Source organism: Chiloscyllium punctatum, chromosome 4 (assembly GCF_047496795.1).
Source record: "Chiloscyllium punctatum isolate Juve2018m chromosome 4, sChiPun1.3, whole genome shotgun sequence".
Lineage (NCBI taxonomy): Eukaryota > Metazoa > Chordata > Chondrichthyes > Orectolobiformes > Hemiscylliidae > Chiloscyllium > Chiloscyllium punctatum.
In genome coordinates, this window is record NC_092742.1 from 17,777,201 (window position 1) to 17,796,439 (window position 19,239).

Consider the following 19,239-nt stretch of genomic DNA (forward strand, 5'->3'; position numbering starts at 1 on the left):
TGGGCTTAAAATAACCAACAGGGACAAATAGTCTTGGCTGTATATCATTTGAAAATGTTTTATTATATGTAATTCAACTGGTCATTGAATTCCATCTTTCTGTTAGGCTTCATGTTCATTTCGGATCCTTTTCTTCCTGGATGGCAGCGATACTGGGCAAAGCAATGTTTGAAAATCTATCCTCGGAAACCAAATATCTGCAACCTGGACCTTCACATGTCACCAGAGGAAACCAAAGACCTGTGGGAGCAGAGTAGAGAACAGCTGAGGTAACTGCTCCAAAATGGGAGGTTTACTGGCAGTGGCAAGTCTCTGTTTCGCCTCATTTATAGCCTTTATTTCTGGCCCACTGCAAATTAAGAACAACGAGACCTGTGTGCAACCAAAGATGAATCTTGTAGAGACCTGCCCAATTCATTGACTATTTCCTATTCTCTTGAGGGACACGGGTGTCACTGGATAGGGCGACATTAATTATCGATCCCTAGTTGACCTTGAAAACGTGGTGGTGAGCTGATTGTGCTGTAGGTAGACCCACAATGCTGTCAGGGAAGGAGTACAAGGATGAAGGAACTAAGGGCAATGTTAAGAAGTTTGTAGATGATAAAAGGATATGTGAAAGAATAGTGTTGACGAAGCGGGGAAGCTGCAGAAGGACTTGGGCAGGCTAGGAGAGTGGGCAGAGAAATGGCAGATGGTATACAATGTGGGAAAGTGTGAGGTTATGCACTTTGGTAGGAAGAACATAGGCATAGGCTGTTATCTAAACAGAAAAAAGGCTTCAGAAATCTGAAATACAAAGGAACTTGGGAGTCTGAGTTCAGGATTCTCTTAAGGTCAATGTGCAGGTTCAGTTGGCATTAGGAAGGCATATACAATGTTAGCATTCATTTCAAGAGGGCTAGGATACAAGAACTGAAATGTACTGCAGAGGCTGTATAAGGTTCTAGTCAGACCACATTTGCAATATTGTGAGCAGTTTTGGGCCCCATATTAAGGAAAGATGGGGTGGCTTTAGAAGGATATTCACAAGATGTGCCAAACAGCCTAATTCTGCTCCTATGTCTTATGGACTATTTTAGACAGTGAAGGAATGACGATATATTTCCAAGTCAGAATGGTGAGTAGCTTGGAGAGGACATGCTGTACAGAATGATGTGGTCAGTATTCTCCCTAAAGTCAGCCTGAGTTTGTAAGCTTCAAATAAACCGTAAGCCTGCTCTGTTATTCAGTGAGATCATGGTCGATCTTCTCCTTTTCCCACACTATTTCCCTAATTATTCATGTCTTTTATATCTCAACATCAATCGATCTCGGTCTTGAAGATTCTTGAAGACTGGGTTTCACAGCCCTCCTGGCCGCTAAATTCCAAAGACTTACCACCCCCCGCGTGAAAAAAATCCTCTTCATCTCAATCTTGAATGGCCTATGCTTTCATCTGAGTCTCTATCCCCTGGTTGTAGACCACCTCTGGCCAGGAGAATATCCTTTCTGCGTGTACCCTGTCGATCCCTATAAGAGTTAATTAAGTCTGAAGGAGTTCCCCTCTCATTCTACTAAATTTCAGGGAATAGAGGCACAGTCTGTATTCTAGGTGTACTTTAATCAATGTGCTACATTCTTAAGTAGTGTGTTCATCTATTCCTCCTTTTTCTCAGTCAGCTTCAGAAAGTGCTAATCTCTCTGCTTCTAGACCTTCCATCTTCTATGTGGATGTCAGTAAACTATATACACCAACCATTCTATTTTTAACCCTCCTTTCCTTTCCCTCTGTTTGCAGTGTTGTGCTTTTCCAAATTTTGCCCAGCCTGATCTCCTTCTGATTTCAATCTTTCCTCCCAAAAAAACGTAAAACTACATGCATCATTTAATGGAACCTCTTCTACAGATGTAGACATTCAACTCTGCCCACTTTAATGTCTTGATAAATGGTCCATTCTGATTCTTCATCTCCACAGAAGTGTCCGCCTTTGTAGCCATCACTTGCTGATTCCATCTTACAGTACATCAAAAGTTAGCAAAGTTCATCACAGGCTCAATTATTGGGTGGCACCCAATCCTACTGTGAAGTAAAGATAATGTTCAAAATGTTACTCTGATCCACTAACATCTGAGTAGTGAACTGACAAATTTGTTCATAGCAATTACAGATATTTTTATTGCTACTCCATGCAGTCTGACTCTTTTAACTGGATCAATGTCTGGGACATATTTAATACAAAAATTTAAGCAGGCCAAAAGTATTTGAAGGATTCTGGGTAATCCAACATGGAGGACGGGAAAAATTTCTGGCTGTAAGAGCTGCTCCTTTTTTTTTAGGCATTTTAGGTGTTGGAGGTGATTTCCTCGAATTCCAAGAGCAGCAATTACTGTTTTATATGCTGTTGCATTGTTTTGAAACTTTGGAAAAAAATAGTCAAAACAAGAGCAGTTTTAAAAGGGAGAAGAGCAGACAAAGGAAGCACATGGTGAGGACAGTGCAAGAGAGAGAAAGAGAGAGAACTTGCACAACAACCTTTGCTGTTTGAATTCATGTATCTCTGGACATCGGAGTGCATCTGGGAAAATGAATAAACAGTGAAATTCACAACTAATCTTGGAGGAACTGTTGGGTGAAGTTCACAGCACAGAATAAGATACGTTAATTGTTGTTTTAAGTCCGTCCAAGAGAGAGGCTGCAGTAGTGAGTATAGTGGATTCTTTCTTGATTATATGTTTTTGGAGATCAGTCTCTTGATTAAACTTAAAATATAAGCCATAACTATTAATTTAACCTGGGGCAGTTTTTGTAGAGGAATAAGACGGTGTTATTTTCTGGGTCTGTAGATTGTGAAGGAGCAAAAATGGCCTTTGCAGTGATATGTACTTCTTGTCAGATGTGGGAGTTTAAAGAGAGTTTATATCTGCGGATTATATCTGCCATAAATGCTGTTGGATGCGAATCTTATCAGATCGAGTGGATCGGTTGAAGAGACAGATGAGGAATTTGCAACAGCAACAGTATGTGATGGATGGCAGTTATAGGAAGGGGGGAAAGTTACAGATACAGTCACATAGATGGGTTAACTCCAGGAAGGGTGAGAGAGGTAGGCACCTAGGGCAGGAGTCTTTTGTGGATATACCCATTTCAAACAGGTATGCTGTTTTAGAAATTGTAGGGGTGATGGATTTTCAGGGGAACGTAGCACGAACAGCCAAGTGTCTGGTGTTGAGACTGGCTCTAATGCAACGAGGGGTACGTCGGCTTCCAAGAGATCAATTGTGTTAGGAGATTCTGTAGTCAGAGGTACAGACAGACGTTTCTGTGGCCAGCAGAGAAAAACAGAATGGTGTGTTGTTTCCCTGGTGCCAGGATCAAGGATGTCTCAGAGAGGGTGCAGAATGTTCTCATGGGGGAGAGGGGCCAGCAGGAGGTCATTGTCCACATTGGAACCAACGACCTTGGAAAGGAAAATGTTGAGACTCTGAAGGGAGATTACAGAGTTAAGCAGAAATTTAAAAAGGAGGTCCTCAAAGGTAGTAATATCTGGATTACTCCCAGTGCTACAAGCTAGTGAGGGCAGAATTAGAAGGATAGAACAGATGAATGCATGGCTGAGGAGCTGGTGTATGGGAGAAGGATTCACATTTTTTGGATCATTGGAATCTCTTTTAGGGTAGAAGTGACCTGTACAAGAAGGACAGATTGCACCTAAATTGGAAGGGGACTAATATACTGGCAGGGAAATTTGCTAGAACTGCTTGGGAGGATTTCAACTCGTAAGGTGGGTGGGGGGGGGGTGGAACTCAGGGAGATAGTGAGGAAAGAGATCAATCTGAGACTGGTACAACTGAGAACAGAAGTGAGTCAAACAGTCAGGGCAGGCAGGGACAAGGTAGGACGAATAAATTAAACTGCATTTATTTCAATGCAAGGGGCCTAACAGGGAGGGCAGATGATCTCAGGGCATGGTTAGGAACATGGGACTGGGATATCATAGCAATTACAGAAACATGGCTCAGGGATGGTCTGGACTGGCAGCTTAATTTTCCAGGATACAAATGCTGCAGAAAGGGAGGCAAGAGAGGAGGGGGAGTGGCACTTCTGATAAGGGATAGCATTACAGCTGTGCTGAGGGAGGATATTCCCGGAAATACATCCAGGGAAGTTATTTGGGTGGAACTGAGAAATAAAAAAGGAATGATCACCTTATTGGGATTGTATTATAGACCCCCCAATAGTCAGAGGGAAATTGAGAAACAAACTTGTAAGGAGATCTCCGCTATCTGTAAGAATAATAGGGTAGTTATGGTAGGGGATTTTAACTTTCCAAACATCGACTGGGACTGCCATACTGTTAAAGGTTTAGATGAAGAGGAATTTCTTAAGTGTGTACAAGACAACTTTCTGATTCAGTATGTGGATGTACCTATTAGAGAAGGTGCAAAACGTACTCTACTCTTGGGAAATAAGGCAGGGCAGGTGACTGAGGTGTCAGTGGGGGAGCACTTTGGGGCCAGCGACCATAGTTCTATTCATTTTGAAATAGTGATGGAAAAGGATAGACCAGATCTAAAAGTTGAAGTTCTAAATTGGCGAAAGGCCAATTTTGACGGTATTAGGCAAGAACTTTCGAAAGCTGTTTGGAGGCAGATGTTCGCAGGTAAAGGGACGGCTGGAAAATGGGAAGCCTTCAGAAATGAGATAACAAGAATCCAGAGAAAGCATATTCCTGACAGGGTGAAAGGGAAGGCTGGTAGATATAGGGAATGCTGGATGACCAAATAAATTGAGGGTTTGGTTAAGAAAAAGAAGGAAACATATGTCAGGTATAGACAGGATAAATCGAGTGAATCCCCGGAAGAATATAAAGAAAGTAGGAGTATACTTAAGAGGGAAATCAGGAGGGCAAAACGGGGACATGAGATAGCTTTAGCAAATAGAATTAAGGAGAATCCAAAGGGTTTTTACAAATATATTAAGGACAAAAGGGTAGCTGGAGAGAGAATAGGGCCCCTCAAAGATCAGCAAGGCGGCCTTAATGTGGAGCCACAGAAAATGGGGGAGATACTAAATGAATATTCTGCATCAGTATTTACTGTGGAAAAGGATATAGAAGATTTGGACTGGAGGGAAATAGATTTTGACATCTTGCGAAATGTCCAGATTACAGAGGAGGAAGTGCTGGATGTCTTAAAATGGTTAAAGGTGGATAAATCCCCAGGACCTGATCAGGTGTACCCGAGAACTCTGTGGGAAGCTAGAGAAGTGATTGCTGGGCCTCTTGTTGAGATATTTGTATCATCGATAGTCACAGGTGAGGTGCTGGAAGACTGGAGGTTGGCAAACGTGGTGCCACTGTTTAAGAAGGGCAGAAAAGACAAGCCAGAGAACTATAGACTGGTGAGCCTGACCTCAGTGGTGGGCAAGTTGTTGGAGAGAATTCTGAGGGATAGGATGTGCATGTATTTGGAAAGGCAAGGACTGATTCGGGATCGTCAACATGGCTTTGTGCATAGGAAAATCATGTCTCACAAACTTGATTGAGTTTTTTGAAGAAGTAACAAAGAAGATTGATGAGGGCAGAGCAGTAGATGTGATCTATATGGACTTCAGTAAGGCGTTCGACAAGGTTCCCCATGGGAGACTGATCAGCAAGCTTAGATCTCATGGAATACAGGGAGAACTAGCCATTTGGATACAGAACTAGCTCAAATGTAGAAGACAGAGGGTGGTGGTGGAGGGTTGTTTTTCAGATTGGAGGCCTGTCAGCAGTGGAGTGCCACAAGGATCGGTGCTGGGCTCTCTACTTTTTGTCATTTACATAAGAGGAACAGTTAGTAAATTTGCAGATGACCCCAAAATTGGAGGTGTAGTGGACAGCAAAGAGGGTTACCTCAGATTACAACAGGATCTGGACCAGATGGGCCAATGGGCTGACAAGTGGCAGATGGAGTTTAATTCAGGTAAATGCGAGGTGCTGTATTTTCGGAAAGCAAATCTTAGCAGGACTTATACACTTAATGGTAAGGTCCTAGGGAATGTTGTTGAACAAAGAGACCTTGGAGTGCAGGTTCATAGCTCCTTGAAAGTGGAGTCGCAGGTAGATAGGATAGTGAAGAAGGTATGCTTTTCTTTATTGGTCGGAGTATTGAGTACAGGAGTTGGGAGGTCATGTTGCGGCTGTACAGGATATTGGTTAGGCCACTGTTGGAATATTGCGTGCAATTCTGGTCTCCTTCCTATCGGAAAGATGTTGTGAAACTTGAAAGGGTTCAAAAAAGACTTACAAGGATGTTGCCAGGGTTGGAGAATCTGAGCTACAGGGAGAGGCTGAACATGCTGGGGCTGTTTTCCCTGGAGCTTCGGAGGCTGAGGGGTGACCTTATAGAGGTTTACAAAATTATGAGGGACATGGATAGGATAAATAGACAAAGTCTTTTCCCCGGGGTCGAGGAGTCCAGAACTAGAGGGCATAGGATTAGGGTGAGAGGGGAAAGATATAAAAGAGACCTTAGGGGCACCCTTTTCACACAGAGGGTTGTACATGTATGGATTGAACTGCCAGAGGATGTGGTGGAGGCTGGTACAATTGCAACATTTAAGAGGCATTTGGATGGGTATATGATAGGAAGGGTTTGGAGGGATATGGGCCGGGTGCTGAGAGTGGGACTAGATTGATTTGAGATAACTGGTCGGCATGGACAGGTTGGACCGAAGGGTCTGTTTCCATGCTGTACATCTCTACGACTCTATTTGGTGAATAAACTGGTTTTATTTGGCTATAAACATGCTTCTATAATCCTCCTTAATAGTATTCAGGATTCCACTGTAATTGAAATTGAGCTTTTCAGGTAGAATAAAACTATTTTGTGTTTTTTAAAGTGTGTTAAATAAGTCCACAGAGGCTGGTAACCTGTCACCCATTATTTGCATGTGGAGAATCCTTGATATTGATTTGACTCCATCAGAGCCAGCTCACAGAGTGACCAGGGTATCTGAACTTCTGTTGTTTATCTGTCAGCCAGGGCTCCCTGTTTGGACAAGATTAACAGCCCTAATCAGGAAACTCACATTCTATGAGGTCCACCTTGCTGACCTTGTTACAATCACTCTGCTGTGAAAGGCAGGCAGCAATCAAGACGAATCCTTAAATAATATATACAAGTTAGGAGGACAAAAGTAGTATTTAAAAGGCTCCGTGAAGGCTTCCCTCAAAAGATGCAACATAGCAGTTAGCACTGCTGCCTCACAGCGCCAGAGACCCAGGTTCAATTCCAGCCTCAGGCGACTGACTGTGTGGAGTTTGCACATTCTCCCCATGTCTGCGTGGGTTTCCTCTGGGTGCTCCGGTTTCCTCCCACATGCAAAAATGTGCAGGTTAGGTGAATTGGCCATGCTAAATTGCCTATAGTGTTAGTGGCAGGGGTAAATGTAGGGGAATGGCTCTGGGTGGGTTGCGCTTTGGCGGGTCGGGTGGACTTGTTGGGCCGAAGGGCCCGTTTCCACACTGTAAGTAATCTAATCTAATAATTGGCTGATGTCGATGTCAATGCAACGGTTGCCTTGTTCAAAAGAAATTGACTTGGAGTAACTTTCTTTATGAAGGGGCACAATTCTTTAACGCCTATTGGCAACAGGAAATATGGAAAACAAACCAAATAAAGGATCTTGAGGCCACCACCTGAAAACAGCTGCCAAATATCCAGTCAGACATGCAGTTCTAGGATTGGGCTGATCAGCCACATATGAACCCACAGAGCCCATGGCCAGTGACGCAGAATTTCCTGTGTGGATATTCATGCTCATTATTGAGTGATTGCTGACAATGACAATGAACGTCAACATTAGAATACTACATTTGTACTGGACACAGTTGTGGATGTGTATTTTAGCATTTCAACCAAAATTGTATTTACTGTATTAATTCACAGATTATGGGTGTCATTGGCAAGACTAGCCTTTATTATCAATCCCTATTTGCCATTGAAAAGATGGTAGTGGGACACCTTGAATTTTGCATTCTGTGCCGTGAAGGTATTCCAACAGTGCTGTTAGATGGGAAGTTCCAGGAATTTTACCTAGTGAGGATGAAGGAACGGCAATTTTCTTTTAAGTCAGGATAGTGTGCAACTTGGAGGTGGTGGTGTTTGCACTCTCCTGCTACGTATCTCTTTATAGTTGTCGAGGTCAGGAGGGTTTGGGACCTTCCTTTGAAGAAGCCGTGGTGAGTTTCTGCATTATGACTTGTAGGGGGCATACATTGCTGCCATAATTCACTGCTAGCCAAGGGAGTGAATGATTAAGGTGTTGGTTGAGTGCTAATCGAGCAAGTTACATCGTCCTGGAAAGTTTTAGTGAGTTTCTACTCCATCCTTGTCCAAACCACAGGATCCTAATACTGTATAATTGAACCAGTGACCCTCCTAGATAAAGCTGAGAATGTAGTTGCCATGGGGTGAAAAATGAAGTCCATATTATGATCAAATTTACAATGTTTTCCAGACTGAAATCCCCTGGTAAAAGAGAGGTTAAAAGCTTGCTGGAGAAGCTACGGTGGGTTACCCTAGGATATCATTACAACTGGGAGACTAAGGTAACTTTTTTTTATGACTACAAAAGCATTTTAAGGAAAAGAAAGGATTCCTCCCCACTACTCCTTTTTTATTTAGGTTCCATTTTGTGAATGCAACCTGTGCCTTTGCACCTCAAACTGTTGGGAGGTTGGGCAAGTGTCCAACTTCCTGCCAACTTTGGACTAACTTGCCTCAAAAGTTCAGAAACATGTCTAATCTACGCAGCCATAAGCACCAACATGATGCCGAATTATTGCAACGAAGCTGAAAATCTAAGCCTATATTCCAAATACTGTAGATTGGAAGAGATGTACAAGAGACATACAGAAACAAAAGGTGATTAGTGTTTTCTTGAACGATTCTCATTTTTGTTTGTTTCTCACATTCTTTCTTTCCTGTTGTTTACACCCCATTACAATAATCACTGATGCTTGGCATTCTCCAGTAACTCGGATATGACAAAACCGAGATTGAGTATCCCTTACAGAGAAGTTAGAGCTCAGCCCAAGCCCAGCCCGCACTCAGTAGAAGTCAGCGAGATAATGAAACAAAAGGAAACATTGGTAATTTTTCTTTCCTCCTCATTTTTTTACCTCCTTAAACCCAAGGCTTTTAAAGCCACGTAACAAAGCTACTGCTTTAAGCACTTACCTACCTCAGCTGAGGATGTCAAACACCTGACATGCCATTCAGTCTTGGGATCAACCATGATCCGTGTAACTCCACTGTTCAGTGCCTTAATCATGAGTCAACAAGAAAGGCCAGATGGAAGATCATTGCCCAAACTGTGGCAATGATGATTCTGAGAATGTCAGCTTCAATAGCCTGGTAGTTCATAGAAATATTCTGCATTAAAGCATCAGAAAAGCGCTACATTGTATCACTTAACCACTAGTTACAATTAAATATGGCAGAAATAGCTCAAGCTTGATCTTTCAAGGGTAATGTATTATATATTGGAACATATACAGTATATTAATACACAGGGCCCTATTCTTTGCAAATGGGAAGGACATTTGTACAACATGAGCTTGTTCCATCTCCATGAAATAGATATTTCTGTGGTTAATTTCTCAGGACCATGTCTTAACCAGGCAGATTGTATTTGATTGGTTTCGAATTTAAATAAAACTTGGCAATTAACTGTCTGTCGTCATTAACTGGTGCATTCTCCACGGCAACATCTCTAACAGAGTCCATTTGATCATCAATCCACACCCTCCTCTCTAACAGTATAAATGTTAGTTTCCCCTTCATTGGTGTTCTTGCAAATTATCCTTAAGCCTCTTGGAGTGTTAATGGAAGTTAATTGTTACTATGGGGATTTACAACAGGACAAAGAAAACATTAAGTCATTACCAGATTCTAAGACAAGGAAGTTTTAACAATTTGCTCCAGAAGCTTTTGAGTTTGGTTTAAAGGTGACCTGACTGGGATTCAGTTGCAAGTATAGATTCTCCTAGGAAAGGAGATAGCTTGGAGCTGTTAAGGAAGTAGGCTACCTCTGTGAAAACGGGTATTGGAATTCCAATACAGAGTGTTTGGTACGAAACTTGCAATGGTTATTCAAAGCTGAGAAAGCCAAGACCTCGGTTGCATAAGCATTCAAGGAAAAGAGTTCACAGTTCCCAGGACAGAAACTAAGAAGAAGTTTGAATAGTAAGTGAAAATTTCTCTGAATACTGATTACCTGTAAAGTGACGCTGTTGATATTATGGAGTGATTTTTGCCAGGTGTTTGAAATATTTCAAACTATTATATATAAATAGCTTGGTTGTTTTAGTTTTATTTCTTTTGTGTAATTAATGTATGTTTTATTGTTTTAAGAACTAAACTGGAGACTTGTGTGCTAATGTTTCAGTAAAAGACCACCACAATGAATAAAACAAAATATGATCTGCTAGGACGGATTTCATTCCAAGAGCTGATTTGCCCAGTAGTAACACCAGCTGGGATCATAGAGTCATAGAAATGTACAACACAGAAACAGACCCTTTGGTCCAACTCATCATAAAAGTGTTTAATGACCTCCCTTTCCCCAGACCGTACGATCAGGAGGATTTGCTGACTATTCCAAAGTGTTCAACTCTTATAAAATCCTGCCAATACTGAAACTGCCAAAACTGATCTAAATGAAATCTGGACTGGATTGGGCTGACAAATGGAATGTAGTATTCTCACCATTAATAAGTTGGTGGTAACCATTGGCCAGCAACAAAAGTGGATCAATCATGCTAATGCTGTGATTATTACTGTAGGAGATAATTGGTGGAAAGGCTTTAAGTACATGGCCTATGAAGCTTGGATCATGAGTATGATTTAACACTAACCACTTGCCTGGGTACATTTAGCCATACCACCACAGAGGTCAGCATTAAGCAGAACTGAATGCTTTTTGCCATTAGCTTCCAGAATGGCTGCTGCGTGTATGATCTACAAGATGCATTGCAGCAACTCATTAAGTTTATTTCAACAACATCTACTCCTCTCAGTCTCTCACAAGAAGAAAGACCAGGTCAGTAATATTGTGGGAATGCCAAAGTCTCTAAATCACACACCAAGGTGGCTTCAAGTCTATCACTATTTCTTACTGAACTAATATTTCAGAATTCCTAATTTTGTGCCACATGCAAATATGACAGAATGATTCAATAGTATTTTCAAAAGGGAATTGAAAATATAATAGAAAAATAAAAATTTGCACAGAGTGAGTGAGGAAATATGATTCCGTTGGATATACTTCCATGTAGCTGGTAAAAGCAAAATGGGCCGAATTGCATCCCAAAATAAAGTATTCATTGTTTCCATCAACTTGTTTATGGAGATGACCCATGACCCTTCTTAGTCATTAAAATACTTTTCAAACACAAGCCAAAGGTGAGAAAATACAAAACTTGTAATGAATGTATGATAGTTTATTTCTTTTTAAATCTAAAATATTTAATGATTCTATTTATTTGACCAGTTGGTGTTCGTGCTCTTACCTTTAAGCTGGTTTTTGCTATCTGTATAATGTATCTTTGCATACTTTTTGTTTGCAGAAATATTCACCCGATCACTATACAGCATTTCCCACAGATCTTGCTTACCTGTCTGAGCAAGTGGCAGCAGCATGTGGCTTCCAACAATTTAAGGCAGAAGCTGGAATACTGAATTATTACCATTTTGACTCCTCACTGGGTATTCATGTGGATGAATCCGAATTGGATTACTCCAAACCCCTATTATCATTCAGGTAAAGAAAATTTAACAACACGACACATTTTGGAATGTGGAGGTGGATAGTTCCTTTTAAATAATATACGTACAGATGATTGCAGTCAGTGGAAAGAATTACTGTTTGCTAGTGTTTCCATTGGCAGAACGGGTCAGTAATGTGATGTCTCAGATTTAAAGTAATTGATAATGGAACTAGAAGAATATTTGTTTACATAGTGAGTTGTAATTCAGAATACAGTGACTGAAAGGGTGGTGGAAGCAGGTTTAATAATGATTTTCAGACGGGATTTGGATATAATACTGAAGGAGAAAAAAATTACAGGGCTGTGATGAAAAGTCAGAGAATTAGAACTAATGGGTTAAGTCTTTCAAAGATCAAATTTGATTCATCTATTGTCCTTCACAATCTCGAGATGACCCAAAGCACTTGACAGAAAATATGTGTTCTTTTGATATCAAGTTTCTGTTATAATCTGTGAAATGTGGCTGCCAGTTTTTTTTTTAATTTTGCATGGCACATGGGCATTTATGGTCCATCTTTGAACTTTGAACTGTTGGGACCATTTCAGAGGGCATCTAAGAGTTAACCACATTAAGGTAGTGTAGGCACACTAGATACATTCAGCAAATTTCCATTGCTAATTGACATTAATGAACATATAGTTTTTATGACGCACTAGAATGGTTACATGGTTGCTGTTGTACTAGCTTTTAATTCCAGATTTTATTGAATTAAAATTTCACTGCAGTCTGGCCCTTTGGATTACCAGTCCAATGACATTACACTATAACACTATGAAGTGGATTAGGACTTGGGCTGGGAAGAAGAAGCTTCGTTAAAGCTCAAGTGCCTGTACACTTCATCTCAGCTAAGACATACTTGGCATCTAGAGTGAGAATTATTTTGTACAAACTATAACATAGAACATAGAAAAATACAGCGCAGTACAGGCCCTTTGGCCCTCGATGTTGCGCCGATCCAAGCCCACCTAACCTACACTAGCCAACTTTCCTCCATATGCCTATCCAGTGCCCGTTTAAATTCCCATAAAGAGGGAGAGTCCACCACTGCTACTGGCAGGGCATTCCATGAACTCACGACTCGCTGAGTAAAGAATCTACCCCTAACATCTGTCCTATACCTACCACCCCTTAATTTAAAGCTATGCCCCCTTGTAATAGCTGACTCCATACGTGGAAAAAAGGTTCTCGTGGTCAACCCTATCTAAACCCCTAATCATCTTGTACACCTCTATCAAGTCACCCCTAAACCTTCTTTTCTCCAATGAAAACAGCCCCAAATGCCTCAGCCTTTCCTCATACAATCTTCCAACCATACCAGGCAACATCCTGGTAAACCTCCTCTGTACCCGTTCCAGTGCCTCCACATCTTTCCTGTCGTATGGCGACCAAAACTGCACACAATATTCCAGATGCGGCCGCACCAGAGTCTTATACAACTGCAGCATGACCTCAGGACTCCGGAACTCAATTCCTCTACCAATAAAAGCCAGTACGCCATATGCCTTCTTCACCGTACTATTTACCTCGGTGGCAACTTTCAGAGATCTGTGTACATGGACACCAAGATCCCGCTACTCATCCACACTACCAAGTATCCGACCATTAGCCCAGTACCCCATCTTCTTGTTATACTTACCAAAGTGAATCACTTCACACTTACCTATATTGAACTCCATTTGCCACCTTTCTGCCCAGCTCTGCAGCGTATCTATATCCCGCTGTAACCTGCCACATCCTTCCTCACTGTCAACAACTCCACTGACTTTCGTATCATCCGCAAACTTGCTCACCCAACCTTCTAGCCCCTCCTCCAGGTCATTTATAAAAATGACAAACAGCAATGGTCCCAAAACAGATCCTTGTGGAACACCGCTAGTAACTGCACTCCAAGATGAACTTTTACCATCAACTACTACCCTCTGTCTTCTTCCAGCCAGCCAATTCCTAATCCAAACCTCCAACGCGCCGTCAATGCCATACCTCTGTATTTTCTGCAGTGCCTACCATGGGGAACCTTATCAAACGCCTTACTAAAATCCATATACACCATATCTACTGCTTTACCCTCGTCCACCTCCTTAGTCACCTTCTCAAAGAATTCTGTAAGGTTTGTGAGGCACGACCTGCCCTTCACAAAACCATGCTGACTATCCTTGATCACATTATTCCTATCCAGATGTTCATAAATCCTATCCCTTACAATTCTCTCCAAGACTTTGCCCACAACAGAAGTGAGACTCACCGGCCTGTAGTTACTAGGGTTATCCCTACTCCCCTTCTTGAACAAGGGAACCACATTTGCTATCCTCCAGTCTTCTGGCACTATTCCTGTAGACAACGAGGACGTAAAATTCAAGGCCAATGGCTCTGCAATCTCCTCCCTTGCTTCCCAGAGAATCCTAGGATAAATGCCATCAGGCCCAGGGGACTTATCTATTATTACCCTTTCCAGAATTTCCAACACCTCTTCCCTACATACCTCAAAGCCATCCATTCTAATTAATTGTGACTCAATATTCACATCGGCAACAATGTCCTGTTCCTGAGTGAATACTGACGAAAAGTATTCATTCAGTGTCTCCCCAATCTCTCCAGCCTCCACACGCAACTTCCCACTACTATCCTTGACTGGACCTATTCCTACCCTAGTCATTCTTTTATTCCTGACATACCTATAGAAAGCCTTTGGGTTTTCCCTAATCCTACCAACTAAGGACTTTTCATGTCCCATCCTTGCTGCTCTTAGCTTTCTCTTCAGATCCTTCCTGGCTACTCTCAATCGCCCCAATTGAACCTTCACGCCTCATCTTTACATAGGCCGCCCTCTTCCCTTTAACAAGGGGTTCCAATTCCTTATTAAACCACGGCTCCCTCACACAACCCTTTCCTCCCTGCCTGACAGGTACATACTTATCAAGGACACTCAATAGTTGCTCCTTGAACAAGCTCCACATATCGATTGCGCCCTTCCCTTGAAGCCTACTTTTCCAAGCCACGCAACCTAAGTCATGCCTCACTGCATCATAATTTCCCTGCTCCCAGCTATAACTCTTGCCCTGCAGTGCACACTTATCCCTCTCCATCACTAGAGTAAAAGTCACCGAAAAGTCATTAACTGTAGCTGTACTGACAGTTTGATCTTTTTCTCAGTAATATCTGTGATGCTTGAAAGTATTTGGCCTTGATAGGCTGAAGGGAAGTGGTGGAGCGAGTAGACACCAAGAAAATCAATAAAAGTAATAAATTGTAGCAATTTGCAACACATTAATCTTTTATTTGTAAACTTCATAACTTGCAGCTCTCTGACTATTGCACAGTTCTTAACAGAGAGGCAAAAGCCAGTCCAAAATTACTTTCCAGTGAATCTAGTGCATACGTTTCATATGTTTTTGGTGAGATGCTCTTTCTGTGGATGTTTTCTGAGAGATATTTTGGTAAAACAATGACTGCAGATGCTGGAAACTAGAGTCTAGTTTAGAGTGGTGCTGGAAATGCACAGCAGTTCAGGTAGCATCCGAGGAATTCCTGATGAAGGGTTTTTGCCCGAAATGTCGAATTTACTGCTCCTCAGATGCTGCCTGAACTGCTGTGCTTTTCCAGCACCACTCTAATCTAGACTCTCAGAGATATTTTGGGCAAGACCATGAATTCCACTACAGTGTTGCTGCTCTCTAAGATTTGCATTATCACCCTCTGGGATTCTCATATAGAGCAACATTTAATGGAATAGGTATGACCAAAGAATAGCACAGACATTGCAGTTCATTAAAGTAAGAAGCCAGATTGAATAATGCAGTCAAAAACGTATTGTTGTCCTGAATACATCACAAGTGACTAAAATCTAAATGTACTTAATGTGGAAATGCTATGGTATATAAATGTGTTTTTAATTTCAAAATCACAATCATGTTTCTGAGTGGTGAATGGAAATCAATAAGTTAAACTATTTGGGTAAATTGATTTGTGTTTAATGTTACTCCATAACCACCTAATGCTCAATTCCCCACTCTCCCAGCCATTGTGTTGAACTAGACCAAATTGATCACAAGCTGACTGAGGGCCAAAGAGTTTCAGATCTTGTACTGTCTTCTATCACAAAAATCATTTATTTCCATCTCTGCAACATAGCCCACTTCGACACTGTCTTATCCCACCTACTGCTGATGCTCTCATCCATCTCTGTGGCCTCCGGAGTCAATTGTTACCAGCACCCACCCTCCATAAACTTCTCATGCAAAACTATGTTATTTATTTAGTTTCCAACTCCAGTCCTTGGTCAGTGCTGAACTGGTTAGTGCCTGTGTCAGATGGCACTACTTACCTGGTGAGGACAATGGAATAATGCATAGGCAGTCAGGTTTGAAGAATGGTTTTGTGGATGATGTACAAAGTATAATCAGTGCCTGTGAAATCACAGCATTATCAAATGGTTATTTCTTAAAAAAAAAGGGGAGAAAATAAGGTGAAAATAGTTGAAGTGTCTAATCTGTAATGTTCCTTTTCTCTCCCATTCTTCTAGTTTTGGCCAGTCAGCTGTGTTTTTACTTGGGGGTCTGAAGAGGCAGGACCCACCCCTTCCCATGTTTATTCACAGTGGTGACATCGTGATCATGTCAGGCAGGAGTCGCCTGTTGTATCATGCAGTTCCCCGAGTTGTTCCCAATCTGGAAGGAAAAGCAATCCCCAGTTGTTTAGAGCAGACAACGACTAGAAACAGCTGTTCAGATGACACAAACTATCGACAAAGTGGCGAAGGTGACTGGGAAATCTGCATGAAATACCTACAGGACTCTAGGGTGAACGTGACTGTGCGGCAGGTCCTGGGAGTTGGACAGAGCTTTCCAGTTGAGTCAGACACTGAAAAGAAAGCAGATTCCAAGTTGTATTTTTATCATCAAGATTCCAAAGAGGAATCAGACACTGAAAAGAAAGCAGATTCCAAGTTGTATTCTTATCATCAAGATTCCAAAGAGAACCAACATAAACGACAGAAACTGATCAATGAAGTCGTGGCAAAGTCTCTGTAATTTTTCTAATCCTTCTGGAGGGATGGTAAAGTGCTAGTTTTGTACGCTGGAGGATCCATGGAGGCAGAGTTGCATCAGTTTGCTATGTACGTATTGTAAAATTTCTGCTCATTCTTTAGCCGCTTCAGAAAATTCTTGCGGAAGTAATAAGGGTCTCCCCATCGATTCAGTATTTGCAGGTCTGTCAATCAGCGCCAGTTCTCCCTGTCAATGCCAGTATTCTCCTCAACCTTGCCCACTTTAAGCAATCATCCTGTCAACGCCAGTTTTCTTGGCTCTTGCATCAAAGCTTATGTTTGCAAATTGCGATGAGATGCAGGAGAATGGAATGCAAGTGCTATGTTGAATGCAGTGTCTTGTCAATTGACAAACATAGCATAGATTCAGCACAATATAAGCCATTATACATGTTTCCTTAGCCTTCAAGTAATGTGTTTTAACTGTCATCTTGATATTTCTACTTTTTACTTCAGCAACCTTTGTGGCCATTTGGTCCCGGACTTATAGCAGATGTTTGCTGCCCTCTTAAGATTGAGTCGAAAGTTCACAAATTCTTCTGTCATGTGCACTGTATTTAAAAAGATCAAAAAGGAAAAGGCATTCTATGTTGACCCCTTACCTCATTTAATGCTCATGTTTAATTAGTTGTGCCTTCAAAAGTTGGCTTTGGGCCAATTATTGAAACAAAGCTAAATCAACACAAAAAAATTGTAACGATGTTAAGTTGGTAAAATATATGAATACATCTATGTAACCCTCACTTATAGCAGTCTTGTTCTGTGATGCTGGGATGTAGCATAGAAAAAGGCTGTAATAATTGTTGCCTACTTTCAAAGGGAAACGCTTCTGTAACAGGTGGTAACTTTGATAAATAATGAGCATCTGCTACAAGATAATTGGACCTGGTAGGGGTTCCAGTTTTACATATCATCAATAATAAAAAGTATTTATATATTAATGTTGGTTTCTGTGTTGTCTGAAATATTTTAAATGCTAAGTGTCATGACAGAATTGATCACTGATCATGTATCTAAATTCCCAGCATTGGTCAGAGAGTTTCTTATAAATATAGAAAATATATGGAAAATAGAATTAAAGAGGAAACCAAAGGCACAGAGGAAACCAAAATGACGATTAGCTTGTCCTCTTTCTGTTCTTAAACCTAAACGATAATAACGTTACCATAGGTGAAAAGAACTTCATTAATTGTTAAACTTTAGTTTGGTTTTTGTTTCAATCTGCTTAAATTAGCTCATTTCAAGTTTTGTCTCCAAAGTACTGATGTATAGGGACTAATCTTGTGTAACAGATAACTATTTTCTAACACAGATTCTAAGGCATACATACTGGCAGAGTTTAGCTTTCAGGAACATAAGACCAGTCTTAGAGGTAAATGCTACTGCTGTGGATCTGTGGCAGATTCCTCCTTGTGTTCTGACGAATGATATCTTAAGCAGTCTGTCCACCTTGCTGCCAATAGAGTTTACATACACTGTCCTTCATCAACTGATAAAAATTGCATAACCCAGGGGTAATGATAATGGTGATCTGAATCGTTTATGTGTCCTTTTCAGGAATGCTCTTCCAAAAAATCTTCTACTCATCAATAGGAGTAGTGTTGTTTGTTCCATGGCAAATGAGTGCCAAGTCTGTGCATATAAAAAGGCAACAGAATTAGCTTTCCTCCCTTATTAAAACCTTTGACTAACAAAAATCTATTGGGTGGAGAAAAAAAATCAAAAGAACTGTGAATGCTGGAAATCAGAAACAAAATCGGAAATTACTGGAAAAACTCGACAGAACTGGAAGCATCTGTAGAGAGAATTCAAAGCTAATGTTTCGGGTCTGGTGACCCTTCAAAACTAATGGTAGCTAGGAAAAAGTTGGTTTTTATACAGGATTGCAATCCTGGATTGAAGTTCCATTTTCAATTCCTGCTCTTCCAGCAACATCAAGCAATGTAACCGGAACGAAGTTCCATTACAATGTTTTTCTAATAAAAAAACATAGACCTGAATGTGTTTAAACAGTTGGTATTCATTTAAGCTGACCAACATGGGTGAATTTTATTGTTCTCATCATGTGTTATGCTGTACACCATCAAGCTTAATTTAGATAAATGTGAGGTGCTGCACTTTGGAAAGGCAAATCAGGGCAAGACTCGTACTCTTAATAGTAAGTTTCAGGGGAGTGTTTCTGAGCAAAGAGACCTTGGAGTGCAGGTCCGAAGTTCCTTGAAAGTGGAGTCGCAGGTAGACAATGGTGAAGGAGCTGTTTGGTATGGCTAGCCTTTATTGGTCAGTGCATTGAGTATAAGAGTTGGGAATTCGTGTTGTGGCTGTACAAGATAATGATTAGGCCACTTTTAGAGTACTGCATTAAATTCTGGTCTCCCTGCTCTAGGAAGGGTATT

At 41.1% G+C, this 19,239-nt stretch overlaps 1 protein-coding gene across 2 annotated transcripts in view; it reads left to right on the forward strand.

Moving 5' to 3' along the window:
• alkbh1 (alkB homolog 1, histone H2A dioxygenase) overlaps window positions 1-17,784 on the forward strand; it is a 55,171-nt gene extending 37,387 nt beyond the window's left edge. For both annotated transcript variants that reach the window (XM_072568154.1, XM_072568155.1), the window contains 4 exons: window positions 107-269; window positions 8,486-8,576; window positions 11,598-11,791; window positions 16,319-17,784. In XM_072568154.1, the coding sequence (XP_072424255.1) occupies window positions 107-269; window positions 8,486-8,576; window positions 11,598-11,791; window positions 16,319-16,826 (956 nt within the window). In that variant the 3' untranslated portion in view covers window positions 16,827-17,784. The remainder of the gene's footprint in view (window positions 1-106; window positions 270-8,485; window positions 8,577-11,597; window positions 11,792-16,318) is intronic.
• Window positions 17,785-19,239: the final 1,455 nt, after the last annotated feature.